The 22,645-nt window shown below is 38.6% G+C and overlaps 1 protein-coding gene across 1 annotated transcript in view; it reads left to right on the forward strand.

Moving 5' to 3' along the window:
• The window catches only part of sptb (spectrin, beta, erythrocytic), a 33,495-nt gene extending 13,086 nt beyond the window's left edge, over nucleotides 1-20,409 (forward strand). The window contains exons 13-36 of the mRNA XM_063006875.1: nucleotides 944-1,814; nucleotides 2,042-2,179; nucleotides 2,709-3,468; nucleotides 3,544-3,746; nucleotides 5,768-5,858; nucleotides 5,962-6,108; nucleotides 6,718-6,987; nucleotides 7,127-7,351; nucleotides 7,438-7,527; nucleotides 8,505-8,789; nucleotides 8,959-9,089; nucleotides 9,944-10,148; nucleotides 10,905-11,128; nucleotides 11,239-11,389; nucleotides 11,551-11,795; nucleotides 11,886-12,024; nucleotides 13,255-13,339; nucleotides 16,030-16,226; nucleotides 17,445-17,518; nucleotides 17,815-17,878; nucleotides 17,986-18,242; nucleotides 19,230-19,403; nucleotides 19,897-19,939; nucleotides 20,037-20,409. Coding sequence (XP_062862945.1) covers nucleotides 944-1,814; nucleotides 2,042-2,179; nucleotides 2,709-3,468; nucleotides 3,544-3,746; nucleotides 5,768-5,858; nucleotides 5,962-6,108; nucleotides 6,718-6,987; nucleotides 7,127-7,351; nucleotides 7,438-7,527; nucleotides 8,505-8,789; nucleotides 8,959-9,089; nucleotides 9,944-10,148; nucleotides 10,905-11,128; nucleotides 11,239-11,389; nucleotides 11,551-11,795; nucleotides 11,886-12,024; nucleotides 13,255-13,339; nucleotides 16,030-16,226; nucleotides 17,445-17,518; nucleotides 17,815-17,878; nucleotides 17,986-18,242; nucleotides 19,230-19,403; nucleotides 19,897-19,939; nucleotides 20,037-20,225 — 5,258 coding nt within the window. The 3' untranslated portion in view covers nucleotides 20,226-20,409. The remainder of the gene's footprint in view (nucleotides 1-943; nucleotides 1,815-2,041; nucleotides 2,180-2,708; nucleotides 3,469-3,543; nucleotides 3,747-5,767; nucleotides 5,859-5,961; nucleotides 6,109-6,717; nucleotides 6,988-7,126; nucleotides 7,352-7,437; nucleotides 7,528-8,504; nucleotides 8,790-8,958; nucleotides 9,090-9,943; nucleotides 10,149-10,904; nucleotides 11,129-11,238; nucleotides 11,390-11,550; nucleotides 11,796-11,885; nucleotides 12,025-13,254; nucleotides 13,340-16,029; nucleotides 16,227-17,444; nucleotides 17,519-17,814; nucleotides 17,879-17,985; nucleotides 18,243-19,229; nucleotides 19,404-19,896; nucleotides 19,940-20,036) is intronic.
• The last annotated feature ends 2,236 nt before the right edge of the window (nucleotides 20,410-22,645 follow it).

Consider the following 22,645-nt stretch of genomic DNA (forward strand, 5'->3'; position numbering starts at 1 on the left):
AATAGATAAATTGATTATAAATTAATTATAATTGATTAATAATTGATTTAGATTGTATAAAAAAATAATTCAATTATTATATTAAATCAGTCAAATGCTTAATTGATTTGATATTATTAATATGATACACTTGTTAGAAATAAGTGTGCCTAAATAGTGTCCACATACTTTTGGCCATAAAGTGTATTTGTATGACTTTAAATCGAAGTTACCAGCTGAAATATGATCTGCACCACTCAATGCCAATGACAAGTCAAGCTAATGCAGTTTCATGAACACACCTAATGTTTACTTTTAAGTCACTGTGAAGGTTATAAAAATCAGTACAATAGCTTCTTTCTCAAACCAGTCCAGATGCAATGTCCAGTCCAGACCAGTTATATATGTATATATATCTGCTACAAGTTTCTACAATAATCAGAATGCAGCGTTCTCCTGTGTTGTTCTGACTCATTTTGGAACACAACTTGTACAAACGTACATGTTTTTGTGTATCTGAAGCTGGATTTGTTTATGTACTTTATTATTTATATTTAGTGGGTTCTTAGCCTTGACACTTCTGTTCTGCAGGCAGCTTTATGTAACTGTATTTAATTAGAATAAAAGTCTTGGCTTACTAACCATATTTAAGTTACTTACAATGCGGTGAAACCTTCTAAGTAACATGTAGAGTTTAAAATGTGGTCGTGTAGTGTAGAATGTACATGACAAATTATTTGACAGTTCCTCTCCATGAAACAGCATTATAAAATATCATTTTATATGTAGATTATATGTAGATGTCTTCTTTAAACACAAAATATGTCATTTTTAATATTATATAAAAAGTGACATCCCTAGGATGTTACTATTAGAAGCAATTGCAATCAAACAATTATTGTATATGTTATCAGATAAAAAGTGTTTGATTTTGACCTAATTCTCCTTTTTGCCTCCCACCCAGGTTACAAACCTTGTGACCCCCAAGTTATTCGAGACAGGGTACAGCACTTAGACCTGTGTTATCAGGAGCTGTGTGCACTCGCAGCGCAACGCAAGGCCCGTCTGGAACAATCCCGTCGTATCTGGAACTTCTTTTGGGAGATGGCAGAACTAGAGAGCTGGATCCGAGAGAAAGAACACATATTTTCCTCTCTCGACTATGGCAAGGATCTGACCAGTGTACTGGTACTGCAGAGTAAACACAGTGCGTTTGAAGATGAGCTGGGGGCTCGGCGCAACCACCTGAAACAGGTGATGGACGAAGGGGAAAAGATGGTACAGGCCAAGCATTTTGGTGCTCCTAAGGTGCAGCAGCGCATGGATCATATTCAGAGTCAATGGCAGCAGTTGGAGGAGCTGGCTGCTTTCCGCAAACAGAACCTCCAGGACACCCAACATTTCTTCCAGTTCCAGGGTGATGCTGATGACCTTAAGGCCTGGTTACTGGATGCCATTCAGTACATGAGCGTTGAAGATGTTGGCCATGATGAGTACACCACACAGAGGTTGCTTAAGAAGCATCGCTCCTTAAGAGATGAAGCAGCTAAGAATGGAGCTACCATCGATGCTCTAACCAAGCAGGCCAATTCACTGCCCGAGGAGCTTAAGAACACACCCGACATTCAAAGACGCCTAAAGGACATTAAAGATCTGTACTTGGAGCTTCTGTCTCTCTCAGAGCTTAGGCAGAAGAAGCTAGAGGACACTATGGCACTGTATACTATTTTCAGTGAAACAGATGCCTGTGAACTCTGGATGGGGCAGAAAGAGACATGGCTGGTGGACTTAGAGACACCAAAGACGTTAGAAGACCTAGAGGTTGTTCAGAATAGGTATGTGCATGTCAAGATTCCGATTGGGGCTGGAATGTGTCAAGAATGTTATGGTGGAGTGACATTTAATGTTGTACTTTTTATTTTAAGAACAAGGGCATTACTGACAGTCATGAAATTCCACTGCAAGTTCCAAAAGGCAAAGGAATATGATGCAGTGGCTACATAGTATCACAGACACTTTTCACTGTGTCTTCTTACGTAAATAATTTAACTTGTATTATCAGGTTAAGCATCCTCTCTCAAGAAATGGACAACTTGCAGACACGGGTGGACAATGTCAACAAAACAGCCAAGCAGTTAGAGGAAAGCAGACACCCACGATCAAAAGAGGTGAAGGACTGTCAGACTCGTCTGAACAAAAGGTAACAGTGATTCTATGAGTCTTTTTAAAAAGTACAAATAATAAACAGTAATTACAGTCAAAAACAAATGAATATGTTTTTAGTATACATTTTAAAGTTCTGGTGGGTGGACTAATGTCTGTCACAGTGAAAAGCCAAGTTTGAGTCTTAGCCATGCTGCTGGCCTGGTCAAACACACAGACACTGGCTATATCTAAGGAATGAAATCCTGAATAAGGATTTACCTCTGTGCGGCTTCAATAACCCAGATTGTCACAAACTGTTCAGTGCTTAACCATAGTCCTGTGTTAAGTAAATAAAAACCATATAACATTCCATAGGACTGTGGTGTTTTATGTTACATTAAATAATACAGACAATGAGGGAGACAAGTACCTGTTGCTATGCAATTGATAAATAACACATTAGAAAGAGTACTTTATTAGGTCTTTATATGGCAAATACATAATTGCTCTGTTTATGCTTCTTAATCAGAATTCAGGGTTTAACAGTGCTAATACATTTTTATATATTTTCTATTTTCTTACAGATGGAAAGCATTCAAGGCTATGGTGGAAGATAAGAAGCATAAGGTGGATTCAGCACTAAGTCTACACAATTATGGACTTGAGTGTGATGAGACAGGGGCATGGATCAAAGACAAGACACGAATTGTTGAATCCACACATGAACTTGGAAACGACCTGGCTGCAGTCATAACTATCCAAAGGAAACTTTATGGAATGGAAAGAGACTTGGCTGCTATTCAAGATAAGTTGGACTTTTTAAATGGTGAGGCCCAAAAGCTTGTAAAGGACCACCCCGAGAATGCCGCTGACATCCTGGCTCGACAAGCAGAGCTAAACTCAGCTTGGGACACTTTAAAGAAAACTTTAAAGGACAGAGAGGACTCTCTGGGTGAAGTCAGCAAGCTGCAGAACTTCCTACAGAACATGGATGACTTTCAGGCCTGGCTTTTCAGAACACAGAAAGCCACTGCTTCTGAGGAGATGCCAACAAGCCTACCAGAGGCAGAGGGACTCCTGAGCCTCCATGATGCACTAAAAGTAGATATGGATAGCCATGAGGAGGACTACCACCGCATAAGAGACACTGGAGCAGCTGTCACTCAGAGCCATGAGGATGATCCACAGTACCAAGAGCTGGACCAGAGATTAAAGGGGTTAGACAAGGGTTGGAATGAGCTGCAGAAAATGTGGGACAGCCGGAATAACTTCCTAGACCAAGGCCTTGGATTTCAGCAGTTCTCAAGGGATGCAAAGCAAGCAGAAACCATCCTCAACAACCAGGTAATTCCATTGTTTGTATTCCTTAAAATGTTAGAACAAACCATTTAAACTAATATATGCATTTCTATTTATTAGGAGTACACTTTGGCACACCTGGACCTGCCTGACACTCTTGCTGGAGCAGAGAAAGCCTTAAAGAAGCATGAGGACTTTGTTACCACCATGGAAGCTAATGAGGACAAAATAGTAAACACTCTAGAGGGAGGTCAGAGGCTGGTGGAGAGCGGAAACCTGTACTCACCAAAAGTTGAAGACAAAATGAACTCCATTAGAGACAGGTCAGTATATTTAAACCATTTTCCATAAAACCCAAAGTGCTTAATTTACAATAATTCAGTGTCCAGTAGGGCTGTCAAATAACTATTGCATTTAAACTTGCATTTTAGTTTAGTAATAAAGTATTGTAGTAATAAGGTAGTAATAAAATAAATAAATATATAAAATCTAGAAGTAAATCATCTTATTTAGAAGTAAGGCAGTGTTACACACTACTAAATCTGTGTTATATTTGACTTGGTTTACTAATCTTATGTCATCACCCAACTGCCACCCCAAAAGCAGCATGTTCTTTTTAACATGTATGTATTTATAGCAAAAAATGCAAATATGAAAAATTGTGAAAAAGCATTTTGTAAAATCAGCTATAAACATCCTGGGTTTAAACCTCTCCCCACTATCCAAGATTAATTTTCCTTGATTTAGTCTGATTTAGTAGAATTTAACACACATTTATCCAAAACAACATAGCCTTTCTCATGGGCAGAAGAAGTGGCAATAACCTATTTATCTCATGTTAATTAATTAAAACTCCAATTCATTTTACCACGCTAATATATAAGCCTCTGGTCAAACACTGCCTCAAGTAAGCATTAAATATGGACAGTTTAAATAAATTTAATTTAATTTTTTGAAAAACATAAATATAAAATTACTTCAAGCATGAGAGTTTTTGTACATCATGCCAGACCAATGTACAATATAATATGAATCTCTTGACACCATCAGTTGGTGAAGAATAGAATGTTGAAATTTTGCAAAGTAAAGTATTTCGTCAACAGTAGTACCCTGCAGTGAAACCATGACTTCATAAAAAGTCTATGTTTATTAAATAATAGAAATCGAATGCTCTGTAAAATGTTTAGTATTATACCCAGTGCCAGCAATTCTAAAAAAATCCAATTCTGTAGACACTAGATGATTTTTGTATCCACCCCTTTCTAACTGCTCATCAGATAATAATAATAAGGAACTGAGTCTAGTGTAATAGTGTTGGACAAGCAAAAGAAGTGAACTGTCCATAGGTTCTGCCTCTACCAGCTAGTGTTAGAGATATTACTTAAAATGTTGTCTCCTGTGACCATACTTGGGTCAGCACTGAGAAACGAGCATTAGGCAGTGGAGGAGAAGTCTATATTTCTCTCCTAAGTGGAGGACGTCTGCTGTAGGAAGAGATGGGCGCCTTTCCTGATGAATATTGATCTGATAGTAAGAGTGCTTCTGTGGAGTGCTTCTCTGCTCACCCTGCAAAGCGGTGTTCTGTAAACAGTGAGACCTTTTCACTATCAGTTTGGAGGACAACATAAAGGTTCTGATTTACTAATGTCCCAAATAAACAATTCAAATTTGCTGAAGCTGTCGAATAGATTGTATTTATCAACAGTGGGTGTGTTGTGGGTTGCAGGTGATATCCTGAATATAATTGTGTAATGTTAATAGAACATACAAAACATTAAAGCTTATTGAAGTTGGAGACACTTTTAACCAAGTAGCACAAGGATGTGTTCTGCTTGAGTTACAACTTTTTGAGAACAGTTTGGGAAAGGCTTTTCTGGTTTAGTCATTACAGTGCGATTTCATGAGCATGGTGTGAAAAACATGTAGTGGTCTACATAGCCTTCACCTTAACCCATTGAAAACAATTGGTATAAATTGGAATGTTGATAGTGAGCCAGATCCACAGACACAATCCAAAAGTTTGTGGAAGGTTCTCCTGAAACAATGGGGGCTGGTTAAGGCAAAGGAAAGGCCAACTTCATATTGATTCCTATGATTTTGGAATGGGATGCCCACATTGTCCTATGTTTGCATACTTTTTGCGATGTAGTGCACATGTCTCCTTTGATTGTGTGTAAAATTTGTACCATCATTTTTTATTTTGCTTTAGTTTTTTCATGTTTGCCATTTTAAACACAGCTGTTATACACAGGCTAGTGCCGTGATTCTGAAAGTTTTCTGTAAAAACTAGTTTCTATACACTACCATTGTACGGCTACCATTAACCACCTGTGTTTTTGTTTAGATATGAGAAGAACCAAGGCAAAGCACAGCAAGTCTCCCAGAAACTCATAGATAACAAAGACTTGCAGCACTTTCTACAGAACACACAGGATGTACGTAAAATTAACTTTCTTAACACTCAGCCATACATTCATCCTATTTTTATTTGACTTTGATGTTTGTCTAATCTTATCTCTGCTTTGCACCATTTCTCAGCTTACTCTGTGGATAAACGAGAAGATGCTGACTGCTCAAGACACCTCATATGATGAGGCTCGCAACCTTCACAGCAAATGGCAGAAACACCAAGCCTTCATGGCTGAACTGGCTTCCAATAAGGACTGGCTGAATAAAATTGACCAGGTTTATATAAACGTTTGGACTAAATATAAAATGTGTGGCTTATACATTACTAGGGTTGGGCAGCACACCTATACACTAACTAAAAAAGATATAATTGACATGTATACATTGTATTTAGAATCAAAGTAACAAAGGTTAATCAAAAGAACATTATTTGAATACTTAATATGTAAAAGTATGAATAATAATAATTGCAGTTTTCAGCTCGACAGTAGTTAGTTTAAGCATTAGCATTGTAATTAAAAAGATACAACAGGCATTTAATAATTGGTTTACTAAAAATGTCCACATAATATAGAAAACTATGATGAATACAATGCTTCTATTGTGACCGATGCGTTATAAATATTTTAAATATGTATATTTAGTTTACAACGTTCCACATAGGGTTGGTAGGTGTAGGTTAAGCTGCTTGATATTTGTGTTTACAGATTAATACATTAAAATAATTGCATTTACATTAAAAGAGTATGTTATATAATATAGTAAATGCCTCTTCTGAAATATTTTGCCCAGCTTTATGCACCATTAATGCTCCAAATTCCTGAATTTCTAATTTACTAAAAAAAGTGACACTGGAATCTAATCTTTAAATTTGTGCACATGTAGGAGGGGGAAGAGTTGATGGCATCCAAGCCAGAATTTGAACCCATTGTAAAAGACCGTCTGGCTAAACTTCATGAGCTGTGGGACAAACTGGAACGCACCACAGAGGAGAAAGCCCGACTCTTGTTTGACGCTAATCGATCAGAACTGTTAGACCAGAGTTTGACTGATTTGAAGAAGTGGCTAGCCAACCTACAACACCAGATCCAGGGTGATGTGGATGAAGAGGTTAAAGATCTCACCAGTGCTAATATTCTTCTCAAAAAGCATCAGGTACATGTTTTTCTTTAAAATATTAAATGCTTTTAGAACTTCTAGAAACAAACATCTGTTGTTGCCTCTATCTTTTCGGATGTGATCTGTTTATGAATGTTTCATGTTGACAGTCAGTCTGTGACCTGTGTTCATGCAGATGACAGAGAATCAGGTGCAAGATCGAGCACGGGAGCTGGAGGAGCTACAGGAGGCTGTGCAGCAACACAGTACGGTAAAAGAGGACAAGCCTGAGCTGAAAGTCGAGCAGCAGACCCTACAGAAGGAATTTCAGCAGCTCCTCACACCTCTTGCCCAACGCAAAGGAAAACTGGAGGCAGCCAAATCAGTCTATCAGTTCTACAGAGATGTGGCAGATGAAATAGTAAGTGGGATTTGAACAGTAGGCTAAGGATTAGTGGGTCATTTGAGTAAATTCAATGAGTGGATCTTTTATTCTGTATCTTTTAGCTTTGGCTTGAGGAGAGACTGCCCATGGCCATGTCACAGGATCATGGAAACAATCTTCAAACTGTTCAGCTTCTTCTGAAGAAAAACCAAGTAAGTAAATGCATTTTGTATTTAAACCATTTATATTACAAGAATATGGTTTAGATCTACTATGCTAAAATATTTTGCATTAATTACTCAAACATATGGTCTAATCTTTAGCCAGGTCATCAAAATAGCATCTCAATTGTGTTAAGATTTGGAACCTGACTGGACTGTTCCAAAGCACAAATTGTCTTTTTTTAACTAGTACTTCTAATCACTGAAGGGATGTGAGGTCTTTCCCTTGAGTTTTACCACCGTTTGCAGATTTATTAAATTATAAAATGTTCTTACTTTGTGGACACTTTTTGTTGATTGTTGACTGTCCAGTTCTTAACAAATGTGTCTATAGATTTTTCCATCATGTGGTTGTAAAATTCTTCTTTTGAGGTCCTCTATTTTTTTTTAAGTTGATGTATGACTGACATTATCAGATCCTTGTTGAGAAGCACAGGCTTAGATTTTGTAGCTCTTTATTAGGGCTTTTTTTGAACAAGCCATTAGCTCAAAGGTTTTTAGCCTTTCAGTCTTTATTATGATTTAAATAAATATCAGATCTGGCAGCATGGCCGTACAGCAGGTACTGTTAGTGCCACACATCAACAGGATCTTTGGATCAGGGTTAAACCTCATCTTTAGTCATTGTCTGTGTGGAATTTGGCATTTTGTTGCTGTGTCTGTGTAGGTTTCCAATATCGGATTCCTGTTACACAGAAATTAAATTGCCCCTGTGTATGAGTGATGGATTGATTGGGTGTGTGTAATGTCCTGCAATAGATTCTATTAAACGTGTCTGTCTCACTTGTGCCCAGTGTTTTTTTGAGGTTTTTTTGTTATTGTGAAATTATACATTCTATAGGTAACTTATAAATACAAGTTCTAAGTTCAGAAACTGTATTAGCAAATGTAGAAATTAGAAACATTTTGTGACACAAGATTTGGTCTGCTGAACTTTACATCATCACCTATATTGATTCTTTTCCCAGACTCTGCAAAAGGAGATTGAGGGTCACCAGCCGCGCGTGGATGAGGTGCTGGAGCGTGGGCGACGTATGGTGGCAGAAGCAGAGGGCAGCCCTGAGGCTAAGTCTATGTCTGATGAAATTATGAAATTGGAAGAGGTTTGGGCAAGACTTCACGATGAGATGGCTAAGCGACGTGCACGACTTATTGCCTCTAATGAAGCCCAGCAATACTACAATGATGCAGATGAAGCAGAGGCCTGGATTGGTGAACAGGAACTTTACATGATTGCTGATGAGAAGGCAAAGGTAGAGAGAGCCTTTACAGAGGAATAGGGTTGAGGATAACAATATTTGTAGATATTAAGATCAGTATTAATATGATGTATTGTTTAACTCTCTTTGCTATTTGGATGTAGTTATTATAAAGATCTGCTGTTAATAACACATTATCACCTATGATCTATCCTGCTTTTAGGATGAGCAGAGTGCTATGATTTTGCTGAAGCGGCACTTAATTCTAAAGCAGGTGGTTGATGACTATGCACATTCCATCCAGAAGCTAGCTGACCGTGCTCAGAAAATGTTAGCTGAGGAACATCCTGAAGGGTATGCTGGACCAACAGTTCTTGTTAAACAGTTTGTTACAAAGAAAGCACAGGGATGAACAGATCACTTGTCCTGGCTCATGGGATGAGCTAAGTTTGGGTCTGGGCTGTGTTTTATTTTTTATTTATTTATTTAATGTCTTTTTTATTATAATTATTGTATTTTTTGTATTATTATTTATAATTACCCAGAACACAAATGACTCAACAATAAACCAAATAATACTTTGATAAAACATATATACTTATTAAGGCATTATTCAGAAATCAGTATATGCATTTTTCAATCAAACTGTAAAAAAAAATGCAATTCCCCCAGATATGACTGTAAATATAGATCTCTGCTTAAGTTGTCTAAGGAGCACTTTTTTCTTTAATACTGAAATTACATTTATTTTAAAAGACATTTTTGTATTTTAGTTCACTTGCCTGGTGGGCGTGCTTTTAAATGTATATTTTGTCCACCCCTGAAGTGTCATTAATTTCTAAATAAGGCATTAATAGTGTATATTGTAAGGCACTGATCTATTGAGCATAAGGCTGCTGCTTAATGCCCCACCACTGCCACTGTTAAGCCCCCAAGCAAGGCCCTTAACCCCTTGGTAGTTTGCATTGTATTCTGTCCCAATTATAAATCATTTAAATATTTTTGTGCATTTACATTTACATTTACATTTTCAGCATTTAGCAGACGCTTTTATCCAAAGCGACTTATACAATGAGCAATTGAGGGTTAAGGGCCTTGCTCAGGGACCCAACAGTGGCAACTTGGTGGTGGCAGGGCTTGAACCGGCAACCTTCTGTTTACTAGTCCAGTACCTTAACCACTGAGCTATCACTGGCCTCTTTGTGCAGAGAGGCGATCATCCGAAGACAAGGTCAGGTAGACAAGCAGTTTGCCGGATTAAGAGATTTGGCTGAGGACCGCAGAAAGAAACTTGATCACACCTATCATCACTTCCTCCTGAGCAGGGAGGTGGAAGATCTGGAGCAGTGGATTGCTGAGCGTGATGTGGTGGCGTCCTCACAGGAGATGGGCCAGGACCTTGATCATGTCACGGTACTACAGAAAATCTATACAAACATATGTAATACTAAAACAAGCATAACCAAGCTGGTTGTTATTCAGTCGAATAGTAAAGTGCGGGTGCAGGTTTAAACTGTTGGACCCCTAAACAAAGGTCTGTTTTCAAAGTTGCTTGGATAAGAGTCTGCAGTAAACATAATTGAGAAATGATATATATTACTAGAGAAGTAAATAATCCGTTTAATCCGTTGGAATGAAAATGTAGTTTTATGTAATGTTTTACAGGCATTTAGTCCACAGATAATTATAATGATAACATCTTAATTAAACTGTCGAAATAAGCTGGAAGCCTTATCTTTTACTGATTTTGTAATAAGGTTATAACCTTAAATTTTAAAGATGCCATTGGTATGATTTTTGGTTTTACTGGTTACAAAGTACAAACTCTTTTGTCAGATTGTGTTTTTCCCACCAACTGTATTTTTTGTTGTCTGTCAGTTAGCAAGAAGTTACCATGTTTTCACTTGTAAGTGGTAAAGATGAAGATGAAATTAAGGCCTTGTAGGTGCATGCCTACAAAATATAAAGCAAGAGGAATGTAAACAAGCCCGGCTTTCTCAGTCTTATGATACACTTGCTCTGTTTTTATTGTTAAACAAATCATTTTTATTTTAATCTCCAGATATACGTATTTACCTTATTTACAGCAGTAAGAACAATGTAATATTGGTAAAGTTGCCATCAATGTGTTGTTACTGATTTGCTCTTTAATAATTGTTCCACACACAGTTCTTACGGGATAAATTCAGAGATTTTGCAAGAGAGACTGGCACTGTGGGACAGAAGCGGGTGGATGCTGTGAATCAGATTATTTTTGAGCTGATCGAGGCTGGTCACGCTGAATCAGCTACTCTGGCTGAATGGAAGGATGGAATTAATGAGAGCTGGGCAGATCTTTTGGAGCTGATTGACACCCGCACACAGCTACTCAATTCTTCTTATGACCTATTCAAGTACGTTTTGTTTGCATTGTTCAGTATCATCATTTTATATTGTTTATTATAGTAAGAATATTGTATATGTTTGATATTTAATAATAAGAATAACTTTTTCCTCCTATCAGGTACTTCTATGATGGAAAGGAGTTGGTAGCACAAATCCAGGAAAAACAAAATGAGCTTCCTGAAGATCTTGGAGAGGATTTCAGCAAAGCAGAGTCTTTCCATCGCATGCATGCTGCCTTTGAGAGGGACATCAGCTCCCTTGGAAAACAGGTAGATTACAATGCAAGCTGTAGTTGAACTAAAATGCACTGACTGTTTGTTAGACACATTATTTTTTATAGATTATTGTAAAAAAAAAAAAAAAAGAATGGAATAGGAAACAAAAATTCATGTAATCTGTAACTATATCACTATATGATGAATGTTTGCAGGTGCAAGATTTTCAGGCAACTGCAGGTCGTCTCCATGCCCAGTACGCTGGGGAACAAGCTGATGCTATAAAGGCAACAGAGAATGAAGTGATAGATGCCTGGAAAGGCCTTTTGGCTGCCTGTGAGGGCAGACGAAAGCAGCTAGAGGAAACAGCAAACAAGTTCCGATTCTTCACCATGGTTAGAGATCTAATGGCCTGGATGGAAAGCATCATTCAGCAGATAGAGACTCAGGAAAAACCAAGGTCAGACATGAGTTTCACTGGAAAAAGATAACTTTGTTACAATGTGTCATTCGAAATGTTTTTAAATGAGTTATTCTTTCATGATTTCAGGGATGTGTCATCAGTGGAGTTACTAATGAAATATCACCAGGGGATTCGTGCAGAGATTGAGACTCGTGGGCCGAAGTTTAATACATGTGTGGAGCTAGGACAGACTCTCCTGGCACAGAAGCATAAAGACTCAGACGAGGTGATCAGACATGATGCAGAGCTTGGGTTTCTGTATTGGGGTCCATGATTAATCTTGGTGCCTTGATTGTACAATGCCAATTTCTGCTGTGTTCCTCAGATTTCACTGAGAGGGTAGACTAGCAGTAGACTAGACTAAAAATGTAACTGCTAACATCTTAAGTAAAACTAAAAACTATCTTTCTTAGTCAAAAAATAAAACAGTAGCCGCTCAGGTGGCGCAGCGGTAAAGCGTACGCTATTCACCAGAGCTGAGATTTCAAATACATCATATCGAATCTCGGCTCTGCCTTGCCGGCTGAGGCTGAGTGGCTACATAAACAACGATTGGCCTGTTGTTCAGATAAAGGACGGGACTAAAAGCCAGATGGGGACTCTCTTACAGACTAGTGCGATTACGACCTGCACGAAGATGGGGAAAGAGTGCGGTAGGGGGTGTGCGGTAGTCAAGTGTGGGTAATAAGATGTTCGATTGCTGTGCACGTTTCGGAGGGGGCGTGGAGCAGCCTCGTCCTCCCCAATCAGGAGCAAGGACCAGCATTAGTGAGAGGATGATTGACGGGTAGAAATTGGATGCACTAAAGTGGGAAAAAAAGGGGTAATAAAAATAAAATAAAATAAAAAAGTAAATAAAAGAATAAAATAAAACGGTACTTAAGTACTACATTACTTGATCAAATGCAATAAAACATTATTTTCTAATAAATTCTAATAAATATAGACACGCATTATTCAATGTATGTATTAATATTTTACATAAATAAATAATCTAATGTGTGAAAGCATATCCTGCCTAATAGATGAAATGTTAGCACTTAGCTGTACTAAAAGATTAGTTGTGTCCCGTGTCAGCTCCTTTACCATAGTTACAACACACTTTGCACACTTGAATCTCTGGTTGGTGTTTATATAACATCACAGCTAAAGCAAATTAAGGGGTTTTTATTGAGTTCCCAATGGTTTAATCCTGTTGTAACCCAACTTTATGTCATATGGACTAGCAGTAGGTTTTAAGATCAGCAATATGGTGTAGGGGTTGAAATACTGTAACATTACAGTTTCGCTTCATTTTCTATGTTCATTTGCTGTATATTACAACTGATAAAACTATGGTAATCTAGCTATGCAGACGTGTTTAGAGTCACAAGTCCTTATTTTCTTTGGGAGAGGTAAACATTTCCAATTGCAACTGTAATATAAATTAAACAAATGCTCTTACTGTCTCCCACAGATCAATAAGAAGTTATTTCAGCTGAAAGAGAAGAGAAAGGACATGATGCTTAAGTGGGCTGACAGATGGGACTGGCTTAGGCTGTGTATGTATTTTTTATTTTACACATCACATTCATTTTTCATCAGTTGTGCTTGTTGCTGTTTACATTCCACCTCAAGCGTGCGCGCACGAGGCACTGAGCGCACTCGCTGATCAGATCCTCAGCGTGGAGCACAAACACAGACTCTGTTTTCATAATCTTAGGGGACTTTAACAGAGCAAAACTTAACAACGAACTACCTAAATACAGACAGCATGTTACCTGCCCCACCAGGGAGAGCAACATTTTAGATCACTGCTATACTGTATTTAAAGGTGCGTGCACTGGGACTATCTGACCACTGTTTAGTTCATCTTCTCCCGACCTACAGACAGAAGCTCAAGTGTGCCAAACCTGTGGTCAGCACGGTGAAGAAATGGACTAATGAGGCTAAAGAAAGGCTTCAGGACTGCATGGAATTAACAGACTGGTGTGTGTTTGATGATGCCACAAGCAGCCTGGATGAATACACGGACACTGTGACATCTTACATCAGCTTTTGTGAAGACATCTGTGTTCCCACCAGGACTCGTATTAAATATAATAATGACTAGCCCTGGTTTAATGCCAAATTGAAACAGCTGCGCCGGTCTAAGGAGGTAGCATATAGAAGTGGGGATCGGGCGCTGTACAACCAGGCAAGGAACATCCTAACCAAAGAGATCAAGGCTGCAAAGAAGAACTACTCCAACAAGCTAAGCAGCATGATGTCCACAAATGAGCCATCAACCGCCTGGAGGTGTCTGCAGAACATCACCAGCTACAAAAGGCCACCTACACAGACAATGGGAGATCGTCAACTGGCCGACGACCTTAACAGATTCTACTGCAGGTTTGAACAGCCCAGCAACGAGCTCCCATCCAACACCACTTCACACCCATCTGACTATCAGCCACCCATCCAGCCTGCCCTGAAGATCTGCGAGGAAGACGTGCTGAGACTTTTTAAAAAACAGAAAGTCAAGAAGGCCCCAGGTCCTGATGGAATCTCTCCCTCCTGCCTGAGGACCTGTGCAGACCAGCTTGCACCTGTCTTCACTAAGATCTTCAACAGATCACTGGAGCTGTGTGTGGTTCCATCCTGTTTTAAATGCTCCACAATAATACCCATTCCCAAAAAGGCAACTACCACAGGACTAAATGACTACAGACCTGTTGCCCTGACCTCTGTGGTCATGAAGTCCTTTGAAAGACTGGTTCTCAACCAACCTGCTAGACCCCCTGCAATTTGCCTATCGGGCCAACCGGTCGGTGGACGATGCAGTGAACATGGGTCTCCACTTCATCCTCCAACACCTTGATCACCCGGGAACTTATGCAAGAATTCTGTTCCTGGACTTCAGCTCAGCCTTCAACACAATTATTCCAGGACAATTACACAGCAAACTGGCTGAACTCAGCGTACCAGCCTCCACCTGCCAGTGGATAACTGACTTTCTTACTGGCAGAAAACAGCAGGCAGGCTGGGAAAGTGTACTTCAGGGACCCGAACCATCAGCACAGGTGCCCCACAGGGTTGTGTACTCTCCCCACTGCTCTTCTCGCTGTACACAAATGACTGTACCTCCATGGACTCCTCTGTTAAAATCCTGAAGTTTGCAGATGACACTACAGTCATTGGTCTCATCAGTGACTGATGAGTCTGCTTATAGACGGGTGGTTGATCAGGTTGTCCTCTGGAGCAGTCAGAACAATCTGGAGCTGAACACAGCAAAAACAGTGGAGATGACCGTGGACTTCAGGAGGAGCCCCCCAACCCTGCCAGCACTCACCATCCTAGACAGGACTGTGATGGCTGTGGAGTCCTACAAGTTCCTGGGCACAACGATCTCCAAGGACCTGAAGTGGGACAGCAACATCAACTCCATTATCAAGAGGGCTCAACAGAGGATGTACTTTCTGTACCAGCTGAGGAAGTTCAACCTACCCCAAGAGCTGATGGTGCAGTTCTACACAGCCATCATAGAGTCCATCGTCACCACATCCATCACAGTGTGGGGCAGCGCTGTCACAAAACATGACACCAAGAAACTGCAGCGCATCATCAAGTCTGCAGAGAGGACCATCTGTGTAAAGCTGCCCACACTGTTGGACCTGCATGCCTCCAGAACCAGGAAGCGTGCAGAGAAAATCATCACTGACCCGTCTCACCCTGGCCATCACCTGTTTCGGTGCCTTCCATCAGGCCGACGCTTCAGCCACATGAAGACCCGAACGACCAGGCTACAGAGAAGCTTTTATCCAAACTCTATTACGCTCATGAACAATTGAACACTACTGTACTGTTAATACTCGGGACACTTGCACATCAAAAACTACCTTTTTCACCTTTACTTCCATTTCATATTTATATATTTTTATATTTTCTATAGTTTTTATATTGCACAAAACTGCACCTTTTTAAAATTACAATGTAAATTGCACATACTAAATGTTTACAATGTTTTCTATGTTTACAGGTATGAATGTGTGTGTTAGAGAGAGAGTGAGATGTGTGAATAAGATTGTCTTTACTGTATTTTTTCGTGCACTGCAAGCATCTGTGTAACCAAAAACAAATTCCTTGTATGTGTGAGCATACTTGGCCAATAAAGCCCGATTCTGATTCTGATTCTGATTCTGATTACACTTAGACATCTAGAAAAAAACTGTTAGCATAAAGCCTAAGAACTGTTTCAAATGTTCCTCTTCAGTGTTGGAGGTGTGTCAGTTTGCCCGGGATGCATCTGTAGCAGAAGCATGGCTAATAGCACAAGAGCCGTATGTGGCCAGTAAAGACCTGGGTGAAACCGTGGATGAGGTTGAGAAGCTGCTTAAGAGACATGAGGCCTTTGAGAAGTCCACTGCCACATGGGAGGAGAGGTTCTCTGCACTGGAGCGGCTCACAACAGTAAGAGTTTCAGTTTTGTACATTTAATAAATACTCCTTTGAAGGGATTATGACTGATGACTAATTATAACTGATTTTACTGATTTGCTCATTTGAAGAGTGTTTGTTAAAGGAAGCCAAAATGTAATTGTTTGTGCTACTGCAAAAAGGTTATTTAAAGAACATTGAAACAGAATAGTAAAGACAATACATGAAAACGATCTTCACTATTCTGTTTCAATGTACCGTACACCTGTTAAAGGAGGAGGAAACACAATTATAACCATTAAGCCCAAAATTGTACCCCATGCACCTTTAATACACTGCTACTCAGAGTGGGGAAGGAGCTTAAACTACATTCGGTAATCAATGACAAAGCTATTAATTCAAGAACTTTCTTGTTTAACTTTTTTTTATTTGCCCCCCTTGGTGGCATCCTCTGTCATGTGTGAAGCCACTGACCACGTTTTGTACTCTGACTAGTGGTAGATTCCCACAGAGAGTTTAACCACACACAGAAGAGCATGTCAGACTCGGCAAACTGTGTCTGTAAACTGCCCACCACTAGATGGCACCACTGACGCTTAAAGCCTGCTCTCTATGGAGGCATGGTGGTGGGCTAGCATCACATGTATGCCATAGGCTTTTGCATTTTAATGTGAGTGAGAGTGGGGTTCTCTTGGTACTCTAGCTTTCACCTGCCTCCCTGCATAATATAGACTGGCTGCTCTAAATTGCCCCTAGGTGTAATTAAGCAAGTAAGTATGTGGGAATGAGTGATGCCCTGCAATTAATTAGCACTCTCCAGGGTATTTCTGTCTTGCATCCAGTGTTTGTTGACAGCACAGAGGCCTACCTACCATAAAGCAGTTCTGTATTACATAATATACTATGAAGCCGTATGAAAATGCACTCAAATGACATTTTTAAATGATTTTGCATGTGTTTTATATTTCATAGTAAACTATATCATGAAAATTACTCTGGACTTTATAATGGATTTAATATTAAATATAATATTTGTCAATGAAATACTGCAAAGTAAAAAACCCCCAAAAACTTTAGTTTGAGCCTAATCATACAGTAAGTCCGTTAAACTTAACTGTTAATCATGGATACACATTTTCAGTAAACCCTGTTTAAACAGACAACACTTAGAGTATAAGTGCAGATGTTCACAACTGCACACTGAATACCACTCGGAGGTGTTGCATAAATACTGCTGGTGTTTTGTTTCAGCTTGAGCTGCTTGAAATCAGAAAGACACAACTAGAAATGCAGCAGTATATACAGGAACAGGAGAAGGACAGCAGGTAACTGTACACATTTTACAATTCATGTTACATTAAGGACACATTTTACTTTTTATGGTTGGGTGGCACAGTGGCTTGGTGGGTAGCACTGTCGCCTTACAGCATCGTTTCCCAGGTATAGCGGTCTGGGCCCTTTCTGTGTGGAGTTTGCATGTTCTCCCCATGTCTGCGTGGGTTTTCTGTGGGAGCTCAGTTTTTCCTCCCTCAGTCCAAAGACATGCAAGTGAAGTGAATTGGAGATACAAAATTGTCCATGACTGGAAAAATTCCAATAACCCTGTACCTCTGCCTCAAAGGAGAGAAGACACTGGTTTTGCTGAGGAGTCCTCACAGCTGGATACAGTAGAGGAACATTCCTTGGTTAGTGCAGAAAGGACACATTTCTCACATCTTTCTGTCAGTTGTTTGACTTCAGATCACTGTTTTTATGTCTGTGGGTCTTTTTCAAACCTTGTGTCTGTGTTTAGTCTGGCATGGCTGCACCTGAACCCAGCTCAGACCATGCCAATGGTACTACAGCAGATTCAGGCGTCCCCACTGTTTCAGAGATTCAGGAAAGTGTCTCCATGGAACTGGATCCCTCAGCTCCCACCCAGGTCACTCAGGAGGCAGAGCAGGCTGCCTCTATACCAGAGAAGCCTTCACAGACTCAGGCACCCCTGCTGGAGGGAACCCTAGCCCGGAAACATGAGATGGAGGGACCCAATAAAAAGGCAGCTAACAGGTGATACAGGCAACCAAGTACTATCAGATATTTCTCTCGCACTATTTGTACGTCTTCTACATCTTTAAGTTTACCAACATACAGCCTGCTGGTAATAATGCTATTTAAAATTTACCTTGTTTTCTTCATGGTTTCCAACTGTCTGGCAGTGATTTCACTAGTCAAAATCCTGGACATGCACGTTCATTGTTTATTTCAGTATTTAACCCCTCAAAACTATAAAATATGCGATGGATTGGCTTTCTGCCTGGGATGTGCATTTGTGTCCAGTGGTTCACAGTGGCTAGACCCCAGGATAAATTATTATCATTATTATATCATTAAATAAATAATTCAGTATAGAGTTACTTCACATGAATAAATTGCTTTTTCAGAGGTCTAGCTGTTAGTCAAGTACAGACTGTACCCAAAGGTACATTATAACAAGTCAGAGATCTAATATAGAAGTGCAGACCTGGAGAAGCATATAGAGCCTTTTCAAAGGCGTTAAACATCCCTCAAAGCTTCCTTGGTCAGCGTTACCCTCTGAACTGGCATAACAAGGGGGATGAATACTTATAAACTGTTGACAATTGCTTTTTTGTTTTACTAACATTGTTAATAATTTATTATTGAAATATGGTTATATAATAACTATTATATTATAAAAATATGTATGACTACTTTTATTTGTTATGAAGCCATCTTTTATGTGGACATACATATTTAAATTTTGCCAAATAATAAAATTAGAGATGCTATTTATTTACATATTTACAAAGTGCTATTTATTTACACATTTACTGATAACAACACTATATAACACTCAACATTTATAAACATTTTAGATTATATTTAGGATGTTGATTGTTGTGCAATTTTTGCTTTTTTTAATATAATATTTTGTTATAAAATTGGTTCTAGTTCTAGTCTTGTTTACTGTCTAATTAGAACCTTTTTTCCAGGCAGAGACTGTAGTGGATTAAAGCATTTTTTTTCTTGTATTAGGTCCTGGAACAACATTTACTGTGTTTTGAGATCTGGACAGCTCTCAGCCTACAAGGATGCAAAGAGCTTCAGACATGGTGTTTCATACCACAATGAAGACCCACTGTCTCTAAGCAATGGTGTTTGTCAGGTGCTGACCAATTATAAGAAAAAGAAACAAGTGTTTAAACTGAGGTAAGGACCCCAAGCTTTATTTTATGTTGAACTGAAGTGAAAGTGGAGTTCGTTGCTCTTGTATAGTGTTGTCTGGAATGTGATATAAGCAGCTAGCTGGCACACTTATGGCCAAGTGATATAGCAGCTTTTACTCTTCTGGGAAACATTTACCTTCTTGGAAAAAATGCCACACTGAGTCTCATTTGCATACTTGGAAAATTCTAATACCATCGTCAGCAAAGACCACATTCGATTGAGAAAATTGGACTGAAATGTTTTTGCTGTGGGACTAGTACTAATTTTAAAAGGGTATGATGATTTTGGCACAGTTGTAGTTGAAGTAGCAGAAATTACTAACCAGAAGATGTTCTGACATCATTACCTAGTATTATAAGCTATGACTTGGCATGCCATCCTTCGTTTAATGTCTTGTGACTTCTGCTTAATAAGCTATCCATATTGTTCTTTGTTATACCCATCTGAAGTTAAAAAACTGTTCTTTATTTTTTAGGCTTACAGATGGCAGTGAGTATCTGTTTCAGTGTAAAGATGAGGTCAGTTTTTTTATTCACAGCATACTTTTGACACTTATTCTTTAATTGTCTAAAAGCATAAATAAATCCACATGCTGGGTTGCATTTACTTCCACAGGAAGAACTGCAGATTTGGACTCAGGCCTTAGAGAAGGCAGGCCTACCTGTGTTAGAAGAGTCAGTCGCAGGGCCTTCAGAGCCTTCTTCCCAAAGCCTGCCTCCACCCTCTTCCTCCACCATCCCAGAAGCTCCCTCTTCCAAAAAGGATAAAGAAAAGAGGTTTAGTTTATTTACAAAAAAGAAGTGAAAGAGCCATGACAAGCCAGTAAACATAGAGGACACAATGTTATTGAAGGAATTTTAAAATATTATAATGAATCCTTTTTTTTTCTTCTTTACGTTTTATTAGTATTTCAATTTAAACTCCTGCCTGTAAGTAAGCCAATGAAATTATATCATATTTTAATTAAAGTACATAAATGCTGTTTTCACACTTAACCAAATAAGACTTTGATTTTTTTTTTTTTTTTTTTTTTTACTTTTCAAGGCATGCTTTCTTTTATGTAGTATGTTCACATAGACATTTACCATCCAAGTAATGGCTGTAAAATGTGATACTGTGCTCTGTGTTTTGGAACTTGTACAATTATCATTGTACAGAACTGAACTTTACAGAATTGATTGTAATTGTTCAGTTCTACAAATTTTTGATTTATACACTGTACAGTATTGTATAGAATTATAACAAGTGCAGTAAGCACAGTGCTCAGCATTCTTTTTATTGTTTAAATATATGGCTTTTTCTGTATCTGGTGATAATAAAGATAGGCATGTCTCAACATGAGACCAATATTCTGCATCAGGGCCCAGCTTGGCCTAGTATGCTGGCTCAGTATTGGATCAGGTTTGACATAATTTATACCTTTGTACATGAATGGTTGACTAATTAGACACAAATCATTTGCATGTATATAGGACAGAAACTTCTTCAACTTCAGAAATCTTATAGCACCACCACCATTATGCCTTTTACATTTTGCATAACTTGCATGCAGAGTCAGCTCAGTCACTATGAAGAGGACTGTATCAGATCAGCATCTTTCTCAGCAATTAATCAGAGCTCTGATAAACTCGTATTAAAAATAAACAACTAAGTTAAAATAAGTTTGAATATCTGTACTAGAAATATGATGGTACTTAGATAGTTAACACAATATATTAAAGTGTGCTAGTTATTTTCCAGAACCATTTAGTATGCTAAGTAATGCTTTTGTTTGCATGACCTTTCTTTTCATATGGTGCTATGTCATTAAATACCAAGTTTTTACCCTCTTATAAGTTACAGGCCCCATAGGTCTTTTCCATACTGGCCTAGATTTAGCAGCTTGCAAAGCCATGTTTTTATCCTGTTAACACTTTATCATATTCTTTAAAAACATGGAAATGTGATGTTGGCTCTGTGCTGTTTAAAGCATTTATTTTAATTTCAGAAAGGAAGAGTTGTGTAAGGTCAAAATTAATGTACAATGAGAACAGTTCATGGAATATCTTATGGAAGCAGATAAGAAACTAACGAAACTAATAGTTATATTGTGTGGAACATCTAGAGTAAAATGTATGGCAGTACCCTACCAATTCTAAATACTTGCTTGAAAAATCTCCCTACCTCAGCTACCTTCTTCAGGTTTTTTTATTTTTTATTATTGTTTTGGAAAGAGAATGTTTTGAAAAGAGAATAGGCTTATGATAACCAAGGGGTGTTATTAACTTTACTAAATATTAGTACAGTAGAAGATATATTATGTACCCCATGCCCATATCACTACTTTTGAGATAATAAACTTTTTCTACTATTGCTTTCCTCCTAATAGATTTGCACTGCACAAGTCCTGTACAAAAAAACTGGGGGCACCTGTAATGAGGGGTAGTGTTTAAAATTAATAAAACTTTTTGTTTGGTAATTGTTTCATGTTCATAATAAGTTATTTTACTGATTTGATGTGTTTCTTTGCATTGAATGTATAGGATATATTGATAATACTGTATAATGTTTTAAAAGGTACAGCAGTGTTATGCAAATGTCAACATTAGGCTGGAAAATTAGTTTTAACCACATTAAAAAAAAAAAAAAAAAAAAAAAAAAAGATTTTAGATTAAAACTTTACTTTGGGTGGCATGGTACCACTGCAGGTACTGTGGGCATCAAACAGCACCAATGTCCTGTTTACTTGGGTTTTAACCTCATCTCCAACCACTGTGTGATTGGGCAAGTTCTTACTGAGTCTGTGTGGGATTACTCTGGGTACTTCATCAACCTCTCAAAAACATGCAAAAGGTGAATTGGCAAGACTAACTTGTTTCGTGGTGAAGTAAATGTGTGAGTGATGCCTGCAATGGATTGGAACCTTGTCAAGTGATTCTGGGTGGTCGAGGACTCAGCATGACTCCAAGGTGAAGCAGTTAAAGATGAAGATGAAGATTTTAGACCTTTATATCATGAGGTAAAGAACGACTCAAACGTTGTTATAATTTAATTCACAGCAATGCAATCAATGGAACTAGACAGCAGAGGCTGCTGTTGAGCTAGAATATTACAGGGCTTCTGTACACTGCTATAGTGTTGCCTCTATTCTACTGGGAATAGGTTAAACCCGCCTCCCGGGAATCGTTGATTGGTTATTTCTTTCAAACGCCCTTTGGCGGGATCTTATTCTGATTGGCTCGTTG

Source organism: Trichomycterus rosablanca, chromosome 13 (assembly GCF_030014385.1).
Source record: "Trichomycterus rosablanca isolate fTriRos1 chromosome 13, fTriRos1.hap1, whole genome shotgun sequence".
Taxonomy (NCBI): domain Eukaryota; kingdom Metazoa; phylum Chordata; class Actinopteri; order Siluriformes; family Trichomycteridae; genus Trichomycterus; species Trichomycterus rosablanca.